Raw genomic sequence first — 22,679 nt, 5'->3', positions numbered from 1 at the left:
AGAACTTTTAAAGTTTCTTCATGTGCAGTCGCAAAAACCATCAAGCGCTATGATGAAACTGGCTCTCATGAGGACCGCCACATTAATGGAAGAAACGGAGTTACCTCTGCTGCAGAGGATAAGTTAATTAGGGTTACCAGCCTCAGAAATTGCAGCCCAAATAAATGCTTCACAGAGTTCAAGTAACAGACCCATCTCAACATCAACTGTTCAGAGGGGACTGTGTGAATCAGGCATTCATGGTCGAATTGCTGCAAAGAAACCACTACTAAAGGACACCAATAAGAAGGGACCTGCTTGGGCCAAGAAACACGAGCAATGGACATTAGACCGGTGGAAATCTGTCCTTTGGTCTGACGAGTCCAAATTTGAGATTTTTGTTTCCAACCGCCATGTCTTTGTGAGACGCAGAGTAGGTGAACGGATGATCTCCGCATGTGTGGTTCCCACTGTGAAGCATGGAGGAGGAGGTGTTATGGTGTGGGGGTGCTTTGCTGGTGACACTGTCTGTGATTTATTTAGAATTCAAGGTACACTTAACCAGCATGGCTACCACAGCATTCTGCAGCGATACGCCATCCCATCTGGTTTGGGTTTAGTGGGACTATCATTTGTTTTTCAACAGGACAATGACCCAACACACCTCCAGGCTGTGTAAGGGCTATTTTACCAAGAAGGAGAGTGATGGAGTGCTGCATCTGATGACCTGGCCTCCACAATTCCCCGACCTCAAACCAATTGAGATGGTTTGGGATGAGTCGGACGGCAGCGTGAAGGAAATGCAGCCAACAAGTACTCAGCATATGTGGGAACTTCTTTAAGACTGTTGGAAAAGCATTCCAGGTGAAGCTGGTTGAGAGAATGCCAAGAGTGTGCAAAGCTGTCATCAAGGCAAAGGGTGGCTATTTGAAGAATTTCAAATATTTTTAATACTTTTTTGGTTACTACATGATTCCATATGTGTTATTTCATAGTTTTGAGGTCTTCACTATTATTCTACAATGTAAAAAATTATAAAAATAAAGAAAAACTCTTGAATGTGTAGGTGTGTCCAAACTTTTGACTGGTACTGTACATGTAGCCAAACCCTCACCATACTTTCCTAAGTCATTCCTTTCTTCCTCTCCCTCCACCCCCCCCCCCCCCCCTCCCTTCTCTCTCTCCAGAATGATGACAAGATGAGTTTGTCCAGTCCAGTTGACAGTCAGTTCTTCAGGATTCTACTGGAGGAGGAGGGAGCAGAAATCAGAGACCTGCTAGATGCTGAGGAGTACCTGGTGCCCCAGCCCAACTTCTTCAGACCCCAAGCAGAGACCTCGGGCCCCAACGGCCCCTCACGACACCACTCACACAGGGTCAGTTTCCTCCCATTACCCCTCTTCTTCTGTCCTCTCTGTCTTTGGAACGATCACTTACCCTCTACTTTCTACCTCTCTCCACCATAACTTGCTCCCTCTCCTGTTCTTCCCTTCTCCATCTTTCCCCCTCCTCCTGCCCCTTCCCTCTCCCCTTTTGCCTCTCCTTCCCCTAATAGTAAGTTTCCTTGAGATCTACTCTCTCTCACACACACACACACACATTCTTTCTCTCTCTGTCTCACACACACTCTTTTTCCACCCCCTCAGAGTACGGACCAGGGATTGGACAGCGAGCCCTCCATGGCAGGCGGCCCGCGAAGCATGTACTCCTCAGTGAGCACCCTGGGGCGCAGCCAGTACCCCACTCTGCCCATGGGGGTCAGCGCCACCTCCAACGGGCCCTGGACCCCCCAGTACCCCTCCCTCCTGGCCCGCACCCCCTCACACCTCTCTGCGGGGGGACACTCGGACTCTGTGTTCCTGGACGGCGGTCCCGATGACGCCCCAGCGAGCCCTGGGCGCTATTGCAAAGACCCCACCTTCCTCAATGGAGGAGAGAGCGACCTGGAGACGGACGGACCGTCACCGATGCATCATTATAATCATCACTCGCTGCCCCGTAGGGGTCATGCGTATAATCATAATCACACGTTACCAGGTGAGTTAGGTGATAGACAGTACACAACAGACCTGTGCTGTTTTGTTTCAAATACTTTACATTTATTTTACCTGGTACATTGTAACCAACGGATAAGTGCAATGGATAAGTGTAAACCTACCCCTTGCATCTGGCACTCTAGGCAAGCTCAAGCAAATGCTCAAGTATTTAAAGGAAAACAAATTGTATTTAAGCTCAGGTCTGTATACACACATTCATCTACTTACACGTGGTGCTGAAAAACATCTGTGCAAGTCATAATAAGTCTGAGTGTTGATTTGTCATTGATGCCTAACCTGTACTTCTTTATGTTCAAAGACTACCTTAGTTTAAATATAATATAATTGTATATTTACATCGAATTTGGTGCCAAGATAGAGGACAGTTTCCTTAAATCTGTATATCTCTATGTGAAACTGTATATCTGAACTATTCTCCTCTCCTCATTCTCCTCCCCCAGAGTACATCAACCAGGAGGTGCAGGACCTCCGGTCGGGGGCCGTCGAGCGGCCCAGCACCCTGCCCCGCAAGGGGGCAGCTGAGAGGCATCGGCACCTCCCCAATGGCCTGAGCTCGGGACACAGCGTGGAGAACCCTGAGTACCTGGTCCCCATGATGACCTCCGGCTCCACCTCGCCTGCCTTCGACAATCCCTACTACCTGGACCTGGTGGCCAAGGCTAAGGCTGTGGCCGGAGGGGGTGGTGGTGGGGGAGGGGAAAGGGATGGCCCTAACCCTCCTCCCAGGCAGGTGAATGACTTTGTGACGCCCACGGCAGAGAACCCAGAGTACCTGGGCCTAGCAGACACCTGGAGTGGCCAGAGAGAGCACACCTGATGAGACTGACAGGAAGTGATGCGGAGGAAGGAAGAAGTGAGGAGGCACGATCCTGGGTTACGGACAGGGGATAGGGGCGCTACTGCTGTAGAAAAGGAGGAGAAGGAGATAGCGAGGGGGAGGGATGTAAGATAGGAACGAGTGTGTGTGTGTGGGAAGCGGGTATGTGAGGACTGTGCGTGAGTGTGTGCCTGTGTGCATGCATGTGAGAGAAAATGCGTTAGAGTGAATGCATGATGAGTGTCTGAGATTAAGTTAGCATGAGTGGGAATGAGTTTGTGGATGAGTGAATGGAGGTGTACTGTCTGGAGTAGCACTCACAGGATTGCCAGCCAGAGGATGTCCAGCTTGTATCTCCTGAAAACCGTCTGGTCCGGGGTGTTACACAACACCACCCAATACAATGTAGCATTATCGGAGGGACGTTATTATTAGCGTGTGTGCTGAACTTGTTTCAACGCGCACCAAGGTTTATGTCCTTCTTGTCTCCCTACGGTAGCGCCTCTGTCAAATTTTTTAACACAGCCTCGGAAACGACACAGTACTTTGAAAGCCAAGGAAATTCACTCACCGGAAATAAACAGTTCTCAAATCCTGACTATATGGTACTACTTGCAGGCAAAAGACGGACAGCACCACAGTATCTGAATATTTTAAGTAATCTCATGATAAATGGGAGAATAATCCAAGTAACACTGGACTAGGCATATAACATTTGAAATATTTTAGTTTTTAGATTTATTTTATTGAAAGTTATCGTTCATGTTTGTGGTTTATTGTCATATTTGTGCGTGAATCGTTAAGTGAGTGTCTGATTCCCTTATCCTGTCCTTCTTGTAGTCATATATACAGTGGGGGGGAAAAGTATTTAGTCAGCCACCAATTGTGCAAGTTCTCCCACTTAAAAAGATGAGAGAGGCCTGTAATTTTCATCATAGGTACACGTCAACTATGACAGACAAATTGAGAGAAAAAACAAACAGAAAATCACATTGTAGGATTTTTAATGAATTTATTTGCAAATTATGGTGGAAAATAAGTATTTGGTCACCTACAAACAAGCAAGATTTCTGGCTCTCACAGACCTGTAACTTCTTCTTTAAGAGGCTCCTCTGTCCTCCACTCGTTACCTGTATTAATGGCACCTGTTTGAACTTGTTATCAGTATAAAAGACACCTGTCCACAACCTCAAACAGTCACACTCCAAACTCCACTATGGCCAAGACCAAAGAGCTGTCAAAGGACACCAGAAACAAAATTGTAGACCTGCACCAGGCTGGGAAGACTGAATCTGCAATAGGTAAGCAGCTTGGTTTGAAGAAATCAACTGTGGGAGCAATTATTAGGAAATGGAAGACATACAAGACCACTGATAATCTCCCTCGATCTGGGGCTCCACGCAAGATCTGGGGCGGCAGGTAGCTTAGTGGTTAAGAGCGTTGTGCCAGTAACCGAAAGGTCGATGGTTCTAATCCCCGAGCCGACTAGGTGAAAAATCTGTCGATGTGCCCTTGAGCAAGGCACTTAACCCTAATTGCTCATGTAAGTCGCTCTGGATAAGAGCGTCTGCTAAATTACTAAAAATGTAAAAAATGTAAAAATCTCACCCCGTGGGGTCAAAATGATCACAAGAACGGTGAGCAAAAATCCCAGAACCACACGGGACCTAGTGAATGACCTGCAGAGAGCTGGGACCAAAGTAACAAAGCCTACCATCAGTAACACACTACGCCGCCAGGGACTCAAATCCTGCAGTGCAAGATGTGTCCCCCTGCTTAAGCCAGTATATGTCCAGGCCCATCTGAAGTTTTCTAGAGTGCATTTGGATGATCCAGAAGAGGATTGGGAGAATGTCACATGGTCAGATGAAACCAAAATAGAACTTTTTGGTAAAAACTCAACTCATCGTGTTTGGAGGACAAAGAATGCTGAGTTGCATCCAAAGAACACCATACCTACTGTGAAGCATGGGGGGTTTTTCTGCAAAGGGACCAGGACGACTGATCCGTGTAAAGGAAAGAATGAATGGGGCCATGTATCGTGAGATTTTGAGTGAAAACCTCCTTCCATCAGCAAGGGCATTGAAGATGAAACGTGGCTGGGTCTTTCAGCATGACAATGATCCCAAACACACCGCCCGGGCAACGAAGGAGTGGCTTCCTAAGAAGCATTTCAAGGTCCTGGAGTGGCCTAGCCAGTCTCCAGATCTCAACCCCATAGAAAATCTTTGGAGGGAGTTGAAAGTCCGTGTTGCCCAGCGACAGCCCCAAAACATCACTGCTCTAGAGGAGATCTGCATGGAGGAATGGGCCAAAATACCAGCAACAGTGTGTGAAAAACTTGTGAAGACTTACAGAAAACGTTTGACCTGTGTCATTGCCAACAAAGGGTATATAACAAAGTATTGAGAAACTTTTGTTATTGACCAAATACTTATTTTCCACCATAATTTGCAAATAAATTCATTAAAAATCCTACAATGTGATTTTCTGGATTTTTTTTTCTCATTTTGTCTGTCATAGTTGACGTGTACCTATGATGAAAATTACAGGCCTCTCTCATCTTTTTAAGTGGGAGAACTTGCACAATTGGTGGCTGACTAAATACTTTTTTCCCCCACTGTATAAGACATTGCTCGTCTTCCCGGTTGTATGGGGGAAAATGGAGAGAAAATGTACAACACACTAATGTGTGTGGGGTTTCAGACAAAAACCCAGTCGACAAAACTGGTTTAAATGTATTTAACCTATTTTAGCAGGGAGTCCCATTCAGACCATGGTCTCTTTTGCAAGGAAGCCCTGTATATGATGTCTTTTCAACCAGTTTTGCCCACTGGGAAGCCATGATATGCTTATGAGGAAGAAGTTTAATATTCTGGTGAGCAGCTCGAAGACCTGATGGGGCTCTGTACAATCAAAGCCATTTTGTTTGGCCAAGAGAAGGGCTATGCTGACCATCTGGCCAACACCTGTACTCCATGAAAGAAATACATGATGCATTTAGAAGACACAGCCATTGTGGCCAGGGAATACATGTGTTTATGAATGTGGCTTTAAAATGGTAGATCAACATGTATAGAAGACCAAGGAGGTTTGTGTAAGCTTGGACTTTGTGCAGTGTGCAACGTTCTAGATACGTTCTTACAACATTCCAGTGACATTTCTGGAAAAGGTACTACTGTACGAAGGAATTCCATGTTTTCAGCTGAATAGTGGAAAACCAAATTGGCAAAATTTGAAAAGTTTCAAATTTGTTTTAATTTCAGTTGCTTACTATGCAGTATGTACAATACATGCACTGCATAACCCCCAACGTTTCCAAGATGGGGTCCAGTGTTGTTATTCTTCCACTGTGTCCCAATTTTGTGTGTTCATGGACACCCAAGAAAAGGGAAGATTGAGTTATAATACTGCGGTTGAATATTTTGAGAATTCGTTTGGCCCTGAAATTGGATGAAACCAAGGTGTTTTTATTCTTGTGAGACATGTTTTTATTCTTGCTGAGTGTGATTCTGAAGAGGGAAATGTGTACCTCGTTGTTTTTGATAATCAATGCATAGTTCAGATTCCTCTGGGCAACAAGCCCACACTTCTAGTTAATAATCAACCACATTTTATGAGACGGCAATTTCCATGTTAAAGGCCCAATGCAGTCAAAAACGTGATTTTCCTCTGTTTTATACATATTTCCACACTATGAGGTTGGAATAATACTGTGAAATTGTGAAAATTATGATAATGCCCTTTTAGTGTAAGAGCTGATTGAAAAGACAGTCTGAAGTTTCAGCCTGTTGGAGTTTTGGCAGGCAGTAAGTTTGTTAATAGACCAATAAGAACGAGTTCCAAACCTCTGCTAATGACAGCTAGTTTTCATTTTTCCCATCCCCACTCAGACCACTCCCAGACAGCCCTAGAAAAATTCCTGTTTGAGAAATTGCTCTTTGCTAAGAAGCTATTTCTGTTTATATTTGACCATTTTAATTGAAAACAATCACAGGAAGGTTCTTAATTGTTACCCAGAAATGATTTAATATTGATATAAAAACTGTTTTATTGGACCTTTAACTTCTCTGGCTGTGAGGGGGATACTGACAAGTCAATGGAGCCATTGTTTCTTTATGGACGTGTGGGAAGATCAATAACTCCCCTACCAACTGTCCCCACCACCACCAGTGAACATGTTTCTGCTTTGAAAAGAGGGAGAAATCCTGGGTTTTCTGGTGTGAAAGTTTTAGAGTTGGCATGGAGGAGGGACTGGGAACTATCCAGCATTTGTGAATGGGGGGCGGAGGGGTTGTATGGATTCACAGAGACTTCCTGCTTTTTTTTTACACATGACCTGAAAGGAATGAATAGCTGCATTGCTTTCGACAGGAAATCACAATTGTGCCCCTATTCAGCCAAATGTTTGTTCACAAGATCTATATTGGTTCATCATGGATTGAGGTGCTTGCAATTTCTTTAAATGAGAAAACACTCTTGGAATCCAATGGACGTTGCAATTACCAATTTTTCTTTGCTGGTTAGTTTCCTGATGGTGACCAAAACAATGAGTTATGTATGTCAGTGTCGGGTGGGGAGGGTTAAAGTATTCATAGATTTTTTTAATGAAATGTTTTACTATTTTCTTTCCCAAGGTATGTGCAACAGCACTAGCCACATTCACTTTGAAATCTTGTTGTCCTCATATGGGTAAGCTTAGAATTTTAGCCACTCATAAATGTGTTGCTTTCGTTTCTGAAGCATTTGGGATGTCTTAACCAATTTGATAGATATTGATTATATGACTCCAAAGTCACGGCCAATAGCTTTTCATACAATCAGCAGTTTTGTACTCGTAGAATTTAGACAACAAGCTTTGTCAGCAGTTTCTGATGAGCCATTGACAGATCTGATATCGTTGGAGTCCTGAAAAAAACGTTGTAGCTCAATTTTATATATATATATTACATACAGTACATTGACAGTCAATACCCTCCACGTGCTGTGAAAGTTTCATGACTCTAGGACCAATCAAAGTAATTCAAAATACCTTGTGAGGTTCCAAAACTATAATAAACATTTCTTTTTTGTTCAATTCCTGAAAATATCACTTTTTGGAGATACAAGGTTTTCCCCTGATGATATGAAAAATCTGGGACCTATTAAAGAGTTCAGTGCTATTTTACACCGCCAGAGATTTCAGACAAGGGCAAAAAATTGGAGGAGCAAGCACACAACTCCAGTCCTCAAGAGATACTCACTCCCATCCCCATCGGTTCATTTAGGCTTGGGAAGCCTTAATCAGTGGGCTCATCAGCCAATCAGCAACTAAGTTAATCACATAGGTACAGAGGCGCAAGCAATCCAAGATGACCCTTCAGGAATGGGTTTTCCCTCCCCCTACATTAAGCTCTGCAGTCTGACACTGTATCTGTGTGCGTGTTTGAGATCGACTACATTGCAGTCGGAGACTGCAGACTGACTGATCTACAAATCAACTTGCATCCTAAATGACTACTCATTATGATTTGTGGATTAGTCAGTCTGCAGTTGCTAACTGCAATGTAGTTGATCTAAAATAACACACAATTTCAACAGCCTCTAGCCTCCCCAAGTCTTCCCTCTTAACAAATTAATGTGAGGATGGGACTGCAGGTGGCATTTTGTACTTTTTCATGTGAATATTTTTATAAACATTGACGGTTTGTCCGATTGGGATGTTTCCTACCTATCAGTGAGCCAAAAAAACATGATGTAAACGTACACTATACTAGCAAGGTAGAAAACAAAAGCTTTTTGTAAGATATATGGTTGTATGTGTAGTGACCATGCAGCTCTGCTGGCTACAGTGCAGAGAGGAGTCCATATGTAAGAAAATATTTTATGAAGAAAATAAGTGTGCATTTTATATGTAATGATTGGTTATATATACACTACGTGTGCCTTAATACATGGAAAACATCCAATATTTTGTGTCTGTGTGAAATGCATTCCTAAAACAGAAGAAATAAATATTGTGGGAAAACATGGAATAACAGAAAATCTATGAGTTACACTTTACTAACCAAGCTTTTAGATTTAAGTCAGAAGTTCGTATCAATTGATCTTTATCAATGCCTAGAATAATTACTTAAAGGATAAGTTCGGTATTTTAGACATTGCAGTTACAGTGGGGAGAACAAGTATTTGATACACTGCCGATTTTGCAGGTTTTCCCACTTACAAAGCATGTAGAGGTCTGTAATGTTTATCATAGGTACACTTCAACTGTGAGAGACGGAATCTAAAACAAAAATCCAGAAAATCACATTGTATGATTTTTAAGTAATTAATTTGCATTTTATTGCATGACATAAGTATTTGATACATCAGAAAAGCAGAACTTAATATTTGGTAAAGAAACCTTTATTTGCAATTACAGAGATCATACGTTTCCTGTAGGTCTTGACCAGGTTTACACACTGCAGCAGGGATTTTGGCCCACTCCTCCATACAGACCTTCTCCAGATCCTTCAGGTTTCGGGGCTGTCGCTGGGCAATACGGACTTTCAACTCCCTCCAAAGATTTTCTATTGGGTTCAGGTCTGGAGACTGGCTAGGCCACTCCAGGACCTTGAGATGCTTCTTACGGAGCCACTCCTTAGTTGCCCTGGCTGTGTGTTTCGAGTCGTTGGAAGACCCAGCCACGACCCATCTTCAATGCTCTTACTGAGGGAAGGAGGTTGTTGGCCAAGATCTCGCGATACATGGCCCCATCCATCCTCCCCTCAATACAGTGCAGTCATCCTGTCCCCTTTGCAGAAAAGCATCCCCAAAGAATTATGTTTCCACCTCCATGCTTCACGGTTGGGATGGTGTTACATTTACGTCATTTAGCAGACGCTCTTATCCAGAGCGACTTACAATTTGTATTAATTTTTTATTTTTTGGGGGGGTGGGGTAAGGGGGGGTAGAAGGATTACTTTATCCTATCCCAGGTATTCCTTAAAGAGGTGGGGTTTCAAGTGTCTCCGGAAGGTGGTGAGTGACTCCGCTGTCCTGGCGTCGTGAAGGAGCTTGTTCCACCATTAGGGTGCCAGAGCAGCGAACAGTTTTGACTGGGCTGAGCGGGAACTGTGCTTCCGCAGAGGTAGGGGGACCAGCAGGCCAGAGGTGGATGAACGCAATGCCCTCGTTTGGGTGTGACTGATCAGAGCCTGAAGGTACGGAGGTGCCGTTCCCCTCACAGCTCCGTAGGCAAGCACCATGGTCTTGTAGCAGATGCGAGCTTCAACTGGAAGCCAGTGGAGTGTGCGGAGGAGCGGGGTGACGTGAGAGAACTTGGGAAGGTTGAACACCAGACGGGCTGTGGCATTCTGGATGAGTTGTAGGGGTTTAATGGCACAGGCAGGGAGCCCAGCCAACAGCGAGTTGCAGTAATCCAGACGGGACATGACAAGTGCCTGGATTAGGACCTGTGCCGCTTCCTGTGTAAGGCAGGGTCGTACTCTCCGAATGTTGTAGAGCATGAACCTACAGGATCGGGTCACCGCCTTGATGTTAGCGGAGAACGACAGGGTGTTGTCCAGGGTCACGCCAAGGCTCTTCGCACTCTGGGAGGAGGACACAACGGAGTTGTCAACCGTGATGGCGAGATCATGGAACGGGCAGTCCTTCCCCGGGAGGAAGCGCAGCTCCGTCTTGCCGAGGTTCAGCTTGAGGTGGTGATCCGTCATCCACACTGATATGTGTGCCAGACATGCAGAGATGCGATTCGCCACCTGATTATCAGAAGGGGGAAAGGAGAAGATTAGTTGTGTGTCGTCTGCATAGCAATGATAGGAGAGGCCATGTGAGGATATGACAGAGCCAAGTGACTTGGTGTATAGCGAGAATAGGAGAGGGCCTAGAACTGAGCCCTGGGGGACACCAGTGGTGAGAGCACGTGGTGCGGAGACAGATTCTCGCCACGCCACTTGGTAGGAGCGACCGGTCAGGTAGGACGCAATCCAAGAGTGAGCCGCGCCGGAGATGCCCAGCTCGGAGAGGGTGGAGAGGAGGATCTGATGGTTCACAGTATCAAAGGCAGCAGACAGGTCTAGAAGGACAAGAGCAGAGGAGAGAGAGTTAGCTTTAGCAGTGCGGAGAGCCTCCGTGACACAGAGAAGAGCAGTCTCAGTTGAATGACCAGTCTTGAAACCTGACTGGTTTGGATCAAGAAGGTCATTCTGAGAGAGATAGCAAGAGAGTTGGCTAAAGACGGCACGCTCAAGAGTTTTGGAGAGAAAAGAAAGAAGGGATACTGGTCTGTAGTTGTTGACATCGGAGTGATCGATTGTTGGTTTTTTGTGAAGTGGTGCAACACTCGCTCTCTTGAAGACGGAAGGGACATAGCCAGCGGTCAAGGATGAGTTGATGAGCGAGGTGAGGTAAGGGAGAAGGTCACCGGAGATGGTCTGGAGAAGAGAGGAGGGGATAGGGTCAAGCGGGCAGGTTGTTGGGCGGCCGGCCGTCACAAGTCGCAAGATTTTATCTGGAGAGAGAGGGGAGAAAGAAGTCAAAGCATAGGGTAGGGCAGTGTGAGCAGGACCAGCAGTGTCATTTGACTTAACAAACGAGGATCGGATGTCGTCAACCTTCTTTTCAAAATGGTTGACGAAGTCATCCACAGAGAGGGAGGATGGGGGGGAGGGGGAGGAGGATTCAGCAGGGAGGAGAAGGTGGCAAAGAGCTTCCTAGGGTTAGAGGCAGATGCTTGGAATTTAGAGTGGTAGAAAGTGGCATTAGCAGCAGAAACAGATGAAGAAAATGTAGAGAGGAGGGAGTGAAAAGATGCCAAGTCCGCAGGGAGTCTAGTTTTCCTCCATTTCCGCTCGGCTGCCCGGAGCCCTGTTCTGTGAGCTCACAATGAGTCATCAAGCCACGGAGCAGGAGGGGAGGACCGAGCCGACCGGGAGGATAAGGGACATAGAGAGTCAAAGGATGCAGAAAGGGAGGAGAGGAAGGTTGAGGAGGCAGAATCAGGAGATTGGAGGGAGAAGGATTGAGCAGAGGGAAGAGATGATAGGATGGAAGAGGAGAGAGTAGCGGGAGAGAGAGAGCGAAGGTTGCGACGGTGCATTACCATCTGAGTAGGGGCAGAGTGAGTAGTGTTGGAGGAGAGCGAGAGAGAAAAGGATGCAAAGTAGTGGTCGGAGACATGGAGGGGAGTTGCAGTGAGATTAGTAGAAGAACAGCATCTAGTAAAGATGAGGTCAAGCGTATTGCCTGCCTTGTGAGTAGGGGGGGACGGTGAGAGGGTGAGGTCAAAAGAGGAGAGGAGTGGAAAGAAGGAGGCAGAGAGAAATTAGTCAAAGGTAGACGTAGGGAGGTTGAAGTCACCCAGAACTGTGAGGGGTGAGCCATCCTCAGGAAAGGAACTTATCAAGGCGTCAAGCTCATTGATGAACTCTCCAAGGGAACCTGGAGGGCGATAAATGACAAGGATGTTAAGCTTGAATGGGCTAGTGACTGTGACAGCATGGAATTCAAATGAGGAGATCGACAGATGGGTCAGGGGAAAAAGAGAGAATGTCCACTTGGGAGAGATGAGGATTTCTGTGCCACCACCCCGCTGACCAGATGCTCTCGGGGTATGCAAGAACACATGGTCAGATGAGGAGAGAGCAGTAGGAGTAGCAGTGTTTTCAGCGTCAGCGCCAAGAAGTCGAGGGACTGGAGGGTAGCATAGGCTGAGATGAACTCTGCCTTGTTGGCAGCATAACGGCAGTTCCAGAGGCTGCCTGAGACCTGGAACTCCACGTGGGTTGTGTGTGCAGGGACCACCAGGTTAGAGAGGCAGCAGCCACGCGGTGTGAGGCGTTTGTATAGCCTGTATGGAGAGGAGAGAACAGAGATAGACAGAGGCATAGTTGACAGGCTACAGAAAATGGCTACAATAATGCAAAGGAGATCGGAATGAAATGAACTAAACATCTGGGAAAGGAGAGAGCGGGGCCTCCCTCACTTACGTTTCACTGAAACACCCAAATATAACTCTCCCAACTTCCACCTCAGAAACTATAATTGTTGTAAACTACAGCGGTTCAATGTTTTCTAGGAATAGACTAACTTAGTTTATTCAGCTAGCTAACTTGGTACAGTATTCTTCCGTGAAAATCGTCCAGGGCACCTAGTCATATGACGCCACAGCCAACTAGCATGCCGGACTCCAACAACACGGTTTAGCACCAATACTCGGCCACAACAAACCACCAGTGTGTCAACACGCAAAGCAGATCATTTGTGTCCGTGTCTAACGTTGTGGGTTAGTCCCGACAGCTTGAGCGAGTCCGTCGTCAACTTATTCAGCCAGTTAGTTAGCTAGAATAGTTAGTATACTAGCTAGCCATTGCTTTCAGACAAAGAAGAAACCCCTCCTCCCACGGCACGAACACAGAGAGAGAGCCAAGCTAACGTTAACTAGTCACCCATGTCCCGAATTCCCTTGAACGACTCTGGCTACCAGTATGTAAAAACAAAACACAAATGTAGGTTATAACTTACCCCTAGCAGCTACTGTTAGCTAGCCAAGTGCAAAGCTAGCCACTGAATTGACTCAGCCAGTTCGCGTCTGTTCGCTAGGTTGTTCCAGCCATTGTTAGTAGCTATCCAGGTAGCACCAAGCTAGCTAAATTTCAAGCACAGTAGCCACTTACTACCTAACGTTAACACTTCAGACAATGAGGTTAGAAAAACAGCTGAATGGTAGGCAATATTGTATGTAACTATTGTAGGCAGCTAGCTGGCGTAATTACAGGAACTCTCAGGCGTGAAATACTATCCACAGTTGCAAATAGTTACCAGTAGCTACCCGCTAGCTAGTCCAGGTAGTGGGTTAGCTAGCTAGCTTCGTGCTTCACCGGGCTCAGCCGAATACAATACTAACCTACAATAATTACATACAACAACCCACGATAACTACCTACAATACCTAACTACAATCTAAATACATAGTTTAAGCTTTACTCGACAAAGCCCAAACTATGTATATATGTATATAAGCCAAGCTTACCTCCCGCCAGAGAGAGACACAACCTCACCCGACGACGACTACTACCTTTGTTCTTGGGGTTGTACTCATCGTTCTTCTTCCTCCAATCACGGCGAGTGGAGTTTAGTCCAAAAAGCTCTATTTTTGTCTCATCAGACCACATGACCTTCTCCCATTCCTCCTCTGGATCATCCAGATGGTCATTGGCAAACTTCAGACGGGCCTGGACATGCGGTGGCTTGCGTGCGCTGCAGGATTTTAATCCATGACGGCGTAGTGTGTTACTAATGGTTTTCTTTGAGACTGTGGTCCCAGCTCTCTTCAGGTCATTGACCAGGTCCTGCCGTGTAGTTCTGGGCTGATCCCTCACCTTCCTCATGATCATTGATGCCCCACGAGGTGAGATCTTGCATGGAGCCCCAGACCGAGGGTGGTTGACCGTCATCTTGAACTTCTTCCATTTTCTAATAATTGCGCCAACAGTTGTTGCCTTCTCACAAAGCTGCTTGCCTATTGTCCTCTAGCCCATCCCAGCCTTGTGCAGGTCTACAATTTTATCCCTGATGTCCTTACACAGCTCTCTGGTCTTGGCCATTGTGGAGAGGTTGGAGTCTGTTTGATTGAGTGTGTGGACAGGTGTCTTTTATACAGGTAACGAGTTCAAACAGGTGCAGTTAATACAGGTAATGAGTGGAGAACAGGAGGGCTTCTTAAAGAAAAACTAACAGGTCTGTGAGAGCCGGAATTCTTACTGGTTGGTAGGTGATCAAATACTTATGTCATGCAATAAAATGCTAATTAATTACTTAAAAATCATACAATGTGATTTTCTGGATTTTTGTTTTAGATTCTGTCTTTCACAGTTGAAGTGTACCTATGATAAAAATTACAGACCTCTACATGCTTTGTAAGTAGGAAAACCTGCAAAATCGGCAGTGTATCAAATACTTGTTCTCCCCACTGTATATTGTTCCTTACCTCCAAGAGAGACTGTAATCCTCGGTTCGGATTTCTTAAAACAGCCAGTACTAACTTCAGCTAACTTTCGCCACTGCTAACCAAAACCATTGGGAGGAATGGGGGAAACCATGCAATGATATATATATATATATATATATATATATATATATATGTCAAAATCACCTGAAACAAGGATCTTAGTCTTAATGCATTCAAAAACGTGATTTTCCGTTTTATATATATTTCCACACTATGAGGTTGGAATAATACTGTGAAATTGTGAAAATTATGATAATGCCCTTTTAGTGTAAGAGCTGTTCGAAAAGTCTGCCTGAAATTCCAGCCTGTTTCGGTGCCATGGTGTTTTGGCCTGCCTGGTGAAATCACCAGGCAGTAAATTAGTTAATAGACCAATAAGAAAGAGAGTTCCTCTCTGCCCATAACAGCTAGTTTTCCCCTGCGCGCTCAGACCACTCACAGACAGTCCCAGCAAAAGTCTTGTTTGAGAAATTGCTCTTTACTAAGAAGCAATTTTTGTTTATTTTTTACCATTTTAATTTAAAGCAATCACAGTAATGTACTTGTTACCCAGAAATGATTTAATATTGAGATAAAAACAGCTGCATTGGGCCTTTAACTGCTCTGGCTGTGAGGGGGGGATACAGCCAAGTCAATGGAGCCATTGTTTCTCTATGGACGTGTGGGAAGGTCAACAACTCCCCTACCAACTGTCACTACCAGTGAACGTGTCTCTGCTTTAAAAAGAGGGAGAAAATCTGGGTTTTCTGGTGTGAAAGTTTTGGAGTTGGCATGGAGCTGGGAACTATCCAACATTTGTGAATGGGGGCTGGAGGGGTTGAATGGATTCACAGAGACTTCCTGCTTTTGTTAACACGTGACGTGAAAGGAATTAATAGCTGCATCGCTTTCAACAGGAAATCACAATTGTGCCTCTATTCAGCCAAATGTTTGTTCCCAATATCTATATTAGTTCATTCTTGATTGAGGTGCTTGCTAGGGGTGTAACGATCCATCTACTACATCGATGTATCGATTTATATTCCTATGATCCAACTACATCGATCTGTGCTCGGCGAGTTGGCCTTTTGGACAACATATATCAATCTAACATCGTTTTAAAATGTAATAAATCGATTGTATCGATACTAGGAAATAACCCATTGGATTTAAGCACGTCAGACTTTATATTGATGTTTTTTCTTAGCACTTTTAATGATAAAGGCTTTAAACATTACTCGATTCAGTCTGCCTATCCGTGACGTCATCGCCCCGCGCCAGCAGCAGCGCAAAGGCGCAAAGACAACAAAACATAGCATGGCGGACGACAGAGGAGAAGCCGACGAGCGAGAAATTATCAAGCCACCATTGCGGTCCTTACAAGAAACAGGAATCTAGGAAACTTCACCTGCACTGTCCAGTATCCAGGTATTTATTTCAGTCACACTGGTTGAATTTTTGGCTAAAAGGTTACTGAATCGATTTCAAGTCACTGAATCGTTTCGGATCGTATCGTTCTAAATGAACCAATATCGTCCTTGAATCGTATCGACAACCACGAATCGTGATACAAATCGAATCGTTGTTAAAACGAATCGTTACACCCCTAGTGCTTGCACATTTTTTTTATGAGAAAACACTCTTGGAATCCAATGGACGTTGCAAGTGCCAATTGTTCTTTGCTGGTTAGTTTCCTGATGATGACCAATACAATGAAAACAATCACAGTAAGGCACTTAAAAGCGGCAATTTGTAAATTTTTGGCCGACCTGACCAAATTCAAATAGAAATGTGAGTTATAGATCTGTCATTTTCATTGAAAGCAAGTCTAAGAAGTGGTAGAGCTGGTCTATGTGTGCTCTTTATATGCTTCCCGTTCTTAAGTTTTGTTTTACTTTTACTTTCGGGTTTGTACACCAGCTTCAAACAGCTGAAAATACAATATTTTTGGTTATGGAAAATATATTTCACAGCGGTTTAGATGGTACAAGAATTCTCTACACTATACTTGCTAGTTTTGTCACATAAACTGAAATTAGTCTAACTATTTGAATTTTAGTAACCAGGAAATGACAGAGCGATTTCTGCATATTGCATCTTTAATTGTTACCCAGAAATGATTTGATATTGATATAAAAAAAGGCTGCATTGGACCTTTCAAATATATATTGGTAAGGGATATGGTATTACATTTCCTTTTGGAAAATAATCCTTGTTGAATATTCCAATGTCCAGGGTTGTATTTATTAGACACCACATCCCTCGATGTGTGCAAACAGAGCATCTATATCAGGGATGGGCAACTCCAGTCCTCGGGACCTGATTGGTGTTACACTTTTTCCCCAGCCCCAGCTAACACGTTTGACTCTAATAATCCAGTACTCATGGGCTTCAGTTTAGAATGCAATAAGTTTAATCAGCTGTGTTTTGCTAGGGATGGGGAAAAAGTGTGACACCACTCCGACCCCCAAGGACTGGAATTGTCCATCCCTGATCTATATGGTAGGACCAGTACCAGATTAATATGGAGGCGAAACAAACGCACACCTATTTAGGCGAGGTGCTGGCTATCGGAGTAGAACACTTGAAAAAGAAAAGGAGAGCCGCACACGCTAGGAGCTCAGATGCAATAATTTAATAACCTAATAACCAACGTCAGGATACCCTGATGAAGACAGCTTGTCTGTCGAAACGTTGGTTATTAGGTTATTAAATTATTGCATCTGAGCTCCTAGAGTGTGCGGAAAAAGTGTGACACCACTCCAGCCCCCAAGGACAGGAATTGTCCATCCCTGATCTATATGGTAGGACCAGTACCAGACCTGAATGAATGAATTTTTTCTCTGTCATACTACTAATCATGAAGTTGGCTTTAGCTAGCCCAGATAGGATCCCAATCTCCCAACCTAATAACTACACTGAACAAAAATATAAACGCAACATGTAAAGTGTTGGTCCCATATTTCACAAGCTGAAATAAAAGATCCCAGAAATGTTCGATACGCACAAAAAGCTTATTTCTCTCAAATTGTGTGCACAAATTTGTTTACATCCCTGTAAGCGAGCATTTCTCCTTTGCCAAGATAATCCATCCACCTGACAAATTGGCATATCAAGAAGCTGATTAAACAGCATGGTAATTACACACACACCTTGTGCTGAGGACAATAATAGGCCACTCTAAAACATGCAGTTTTGTCACACAACACAATGCCACAGATGTTTCAAGTTTTGAGGCAGCGTGCAATTGGCTTACTGACTGCAGGAATGTCCACCAGAGCTGTTGCCAGATACGTTTATGTTAATTTCTCAACCATAAGCCAAGGCGGCTTTAGAGAATTTGTCAGTACTTCTAACTGGCCTCACGACTTCAGACCACTTGTAAAGCAGCGTATGGGCGAGCTGTTGGCTGATGTCAACGTTGTGAATGCCCCATGGTGGCAGTGGGGTTATGGTATGGGCAGGCATAAGCTACGGACAATGAACACAATTGCATTTTATCGATGACAATTTGAATGCACAGAGATACCGTGGGATAGTGTACGTGCACAAAGTGAGTTTGTAACATGTATATCATTCTTGCTTGTTGTTCTTTATAGTTACTACCATTGCCTATTGTAAGTTGCCTCTCTGTGTTTACTGTGTTGTGTAATACTCCGCAGGTAGCATTATGCCATTAATACAGCCCTTCTTTTGTTAATAACATTGTTGCTCTACTTGTGCTATCAGTTATTGTGCATATCATTACCCCTGTTATCTGTCCATTACAGGACCACTATCATTCCACTACCTTTCCATGTCCATTTCATCCATGTATGTCAATAAAGTATCCTTGAATGTAACTCTGAGGTTGCCTTATTCTCCTCTACATATTCGTCGCCAATCCCACTGGCTCCAGGTCATCTATAAATCTCTGCTAGGCAAATCCCCGCCTTATCTTAAGTCATTGGTCACCATAGCAAAACCCACCCATGGTATGCGCTCCAGCAGGTATATCACACCTCCTTTGGCCACCATTCCTTCCAGTTCTCTGCTGCTAATGACTGGAACGAACTGCAAAAATCTCTGAAGCTGGAGACTCTTATCTCCCTCACTAACTTTAAGCATCAGTTGTCAGAGCAGCTTACCGATCACTGCACCTGTACACAGCCCATCTGTAATTAGCCCACCCAACTACCTCATCCCCATATTGTTATTTATTTTGCTCATTTGCACCCCAGTATCTCTATTTGTACATCATCTTCTGCACATCTCTCACTCCAGTGTTAATACTAAATTGTCATTATTTTGCACTATGGCCTATTTATTGCCTTACCTCCATAACTTATTACATTTGCAAACACTGTATATACATTTTCTATTGCGTTATTGACTGTATGTTTTGTTTATCTCATGTGTAACTCTGTGTTGTTGTTGTTTTTATCGAACTGCTTTGCTTTATCTTGGCCAGGTTGCAGTTGTAAATGAGAACTTGAAATAAAAATAAAATGTTTAATTCATATTCATTAAAGATATTTAGTCAAGACTTGAAAAGTGCCATTTATTTCAAATGATAATTATTCAGTGTCTGCAACCCTCAAGAACCAGGGTGAGTGTGGCTCCCCCTTTTAACTGGGCAAACACAACTTGCATATAGTCATAGACTAGGCCAAAACGTTAATCTTTTAACCTTGCTTAAATAAAACAATGCATTTTTAATAGTGAGAAAGAGTTTTCTATGATGATTAAAGCTTTTGGTTGCACCTCGACTCAATGTTGGTTGAGCGCCCTCCACTTTTTTGTCAAATAATACATAAAAAAAAAAAATTATAAGTAAATTATTAAAACCATTAAAATTGGGATTGGGATGTTTCCCACTTATTTACACAACCTACTCCACAAAGTTTAGAGAAATGTTCTGAAATGAATTAAGAAGTAAACAGAAGAAAATCAGAATTGAAGGCAACTATAATGCAAAGAATTTAATGGTCTATGGTTCAATCCTGTTTCTGGTCTAATGAATAATTAATATTGTTCCTCCTCTTCCTTGTGGCAAGCGCAGCAGCACACTGCCCTCCAAAGCCTGCAAAAAAAACACCGGACTGCCCCTTTCCTCGCCCTGCATGGAACATCCAGGGTCACGTCCTTGGTGACGTGTGGGGTGACGTCCGGGGTGACCACAGCAACATCCTCTGGAAAGGGACAAAAGCGGGACAGAATGTAAATAAATGCAAACCGTAGGTTCTAAACACTGCCCAGTTGAATGGGATCTTTTATTTCAGCTCATGAAACATGGGACCAACACTTTACATGTTATCATGATGAACGGCACCTGTCAGAGTGCTTTCTATAGGTCTTACTCACCTGCTTGGATGGCAGATGGCAGAGTGGCGTAGACGGCCACCATGAGAGGCTTTTCTTCAGGTGTGACGTCCACAACCTCCAAGAGTGAAGAAGCAGGGTATGCATCTGTGTTAGGGGTGAGGTCCACAAGCTCCAGGTGGGAAGAAGCAGGATCTGCCTCTGTGTTTGGGGTGATGTCCACAACCTCTAGGTGGGAAGAAGCCGGGTCTGCATCTGTGTTAGGGGTGATGTCCACAAACTCCAGGTGGGAAGAAGCAGGATCTGCCTCTGTGTTTGGGGTGATGTCCACAAGCTCCAGGTGGGAAGAAGCCGGGTCTGCCTCTGTGTTAGGGGTGATGTCCACAACCTCCAGGTGGGTAGATGCTGGGTCTGCCTCTGTGTTAGTGATGATGTCCACAACCTCCAGGTGGGAAGAAGCTGGCTCTGCCTCTGTGTTAGGGTTGATGCCCACAACCTTCAGGTGGGAAGAAGCCGGGTCTGCCTCTTTGTTAGGGGTGATGTTCACATCCTCCAGGTGGGAAGAAGCCAGGTGTGCCTCTTTGTTAGAATTGATGTCCGCAATCTCTAGGTGGGAAGAAGCCGGGTCTGCCTCTGTGTTTGGGGTGATGTCCACAAGCTCCAGGTGGGAAGAAGCCGGGTCTGTCTCTGTGTTAGGGGTGGTTTCCACAACCTCCTGATAGGAAGAAGCCGGGTCTAACTCTGTGTTAGGGGTGATGACCACAAACTTCAGGTGGATAGAAGCCGTCTCAGCCTCTGTGTTAGGGGTGATGTCCACAAGCTCCTTGTGGGAAGAAGCCAGGTGTGCCTCTTTGTTAGGGGTGATGTCCACAACCTCCAGGTGGGAAGAAGCAAGGTGTGCCTCTTTGTTAGGGGTGATGTCCACAACCTTCAGGTGAGAAGAAGCCGGGTCTGCCTCTGTGTTAGGGGTGATGTCCACAACCTCCTGGTGGGAAGATGCTGGGTCTGCCTCTGAGTTATGGGTGATGTCAACAACCATACGGTGGGAAGAAGCAGGGTCTGACTCTGTGTTAGGGGTGATGTCCACAAACCTCAGGTGGGTAGAAGCCGTCTCAGCCTCTGTGTTAGGGGTGACGTTCACAACCTCCAGGTGGGAAGAAGCCAGGTGTGCCTCTTTGTTAGGGTTGATGTCCGCAATCTCTAGGTGGGAAGAAGCCGGGTCTGCCTCTGTGTTTGGGGTGATGTCCACAAGCTCCTGATGGGAAGAAGCCAGGTGTGCCTCTGTGTTAGGGGTGATGTCCTCAACTTCCAGGTGGGAAGATACCGGGTCTGCCTCTGTGCTACGGGTTTTGTCAGCAACCTCCAGGTGGGAAGAAGCCAGGTGTGCCTCTGTGTTAGGGGTGATGTCCAAAACCACTATGTGGGAAGAAGCCGGGTCTTCCTCTCTGCTACGGGTGATGTCAACAACATCTAGGTGGGGAGAAGCTGGGTCAAACTCTGTGTTAGGGGTGAATCCCTCAACATCCAGGTGGGCAGAAGCCGGGTCTTTCTCTGTGTTAGGGGTGATGTCCACAACCTCCGGCTGGGAAGAAGCTGGGTCTGTCTCTGTGTTATGGGGGATTTCCACAACCTCCAGGTGGGAAGAAGCCTGGTCTGCATCTGTGTTAGGGGTGACAATTAAAATCCTGATTGGCTCTACTACTACAAGGCACCAGGATGTCATGACAAAAGGCATCTGTCAGAGTGCTTTCTATGAGTGCTACTCACCTGCTTGGATATCAGCTGGTAGTGTGGCGGAGAAGGCCACCACTAGGACAGGGGGAACTCGCAGGGTGTCTGCAGTAGGCTGGAAGTAGCTTTTCACCTCGTCCGCCACAAAGGCACAGACAGAGCTCATAAAAAAAGGGGTATTGAGGTCATCCAGGGAGAAGGACTGGCTGATTCTCCCGAGGATCGACCTCACAGAGTCAAAAGCAGCAGCCCGGGAGAAAGGGGTGTGAGGAGAAGAGGCCTTCAACGTGTTGGAGAGCTTCTCCCCTACGGCCACCACCATACTCACAGCCATCCCGCTTAGGAGGATGGGGTGATCTGAATGGCCTTCCTCTGGCTGAAGCCACAGGGCCAGGAGGATCCTGGGCACCAGCTCCACCACCACCTGGGATGGGCTGAGCAGGTTGCTACAGGGCTTATTGGACAGCTTGTCCAGAATGCTCCTCACAGCTCTCTCCACGATGATGTGGACCTTGGGGTCGCTGAAATCAACAAAAAGCAGCAGAGAAAGCTAAACGATGTGCAATGTTCACACAGAGAACACTGCCCTAGTTATTTTCTGCATAGCTCCAGATGTGTAGATGAATGGAGCAAGCTGTATGCAGGGCAGTACATGGAACTCACATGTCAGCGCCAGCTGGAGAGGTGGTGTGCATAGAGCGGCGGAGCTTGCAGACAGCCTTGTGCTCCATGTCAATCATTTTTAGGCAGGTGTTTACTTCCCAGGTCTGCCGTAGGAAACAGGAAGTCCCATTAGTGTAATTTCACAACAGATATATTCTGC

The 22,679-nt window shown here is 45.2% G+C and overlaps 1 protein-coding gene across 1 annotated transcript in view; it reads left to right on the top strand.

Moving 5' to 3' along the window:
* The window catches only part of erbb2 (erb-b2 receptor tyrosine kinase 2), a 46,642-nt gene extending 43,191 nt beyond the window's left edge, over positions 1-3,451 (top strand). The window contains exons 25-27 of the mRNA XM_084163384.1: positions 1,167-1,355; positions 1,626-2,016; positions 2,477-3,451. Of these exons, the coding sequence (XP_084019510.1) occupies positions 1,167-1,355; positions 1,626-2,016; positions 2,477-2,853 (957 nt within the window). The 3' untranslated portion in view covers positions 2,854-3,451. The remainder of the gene's footprint in view (positions 1-1,166; positions 1,356-1,625; positions 2,017-2,476) is intronic.
* Positions 3,452-22,679: the final 19,228 nt, after the last annotated feature.

This window comes from Coregonus lavaretus (genome assembly GCF_964263955.1).
Source record: "Coregonus lavaretus genome assembly, chromosome: 1".
Classification (NCBI taxonomy): Eukaryota; Metazoa; Chordata; class Actinopteri; order Salmoniformes; family Salmonidae; genus Coregonus; species Coregonus lavaretus.
Note: the sequence above shows the minus strand (reverse complement) of the source record. Positions and strands in the feature narration are given on the sequence as shown.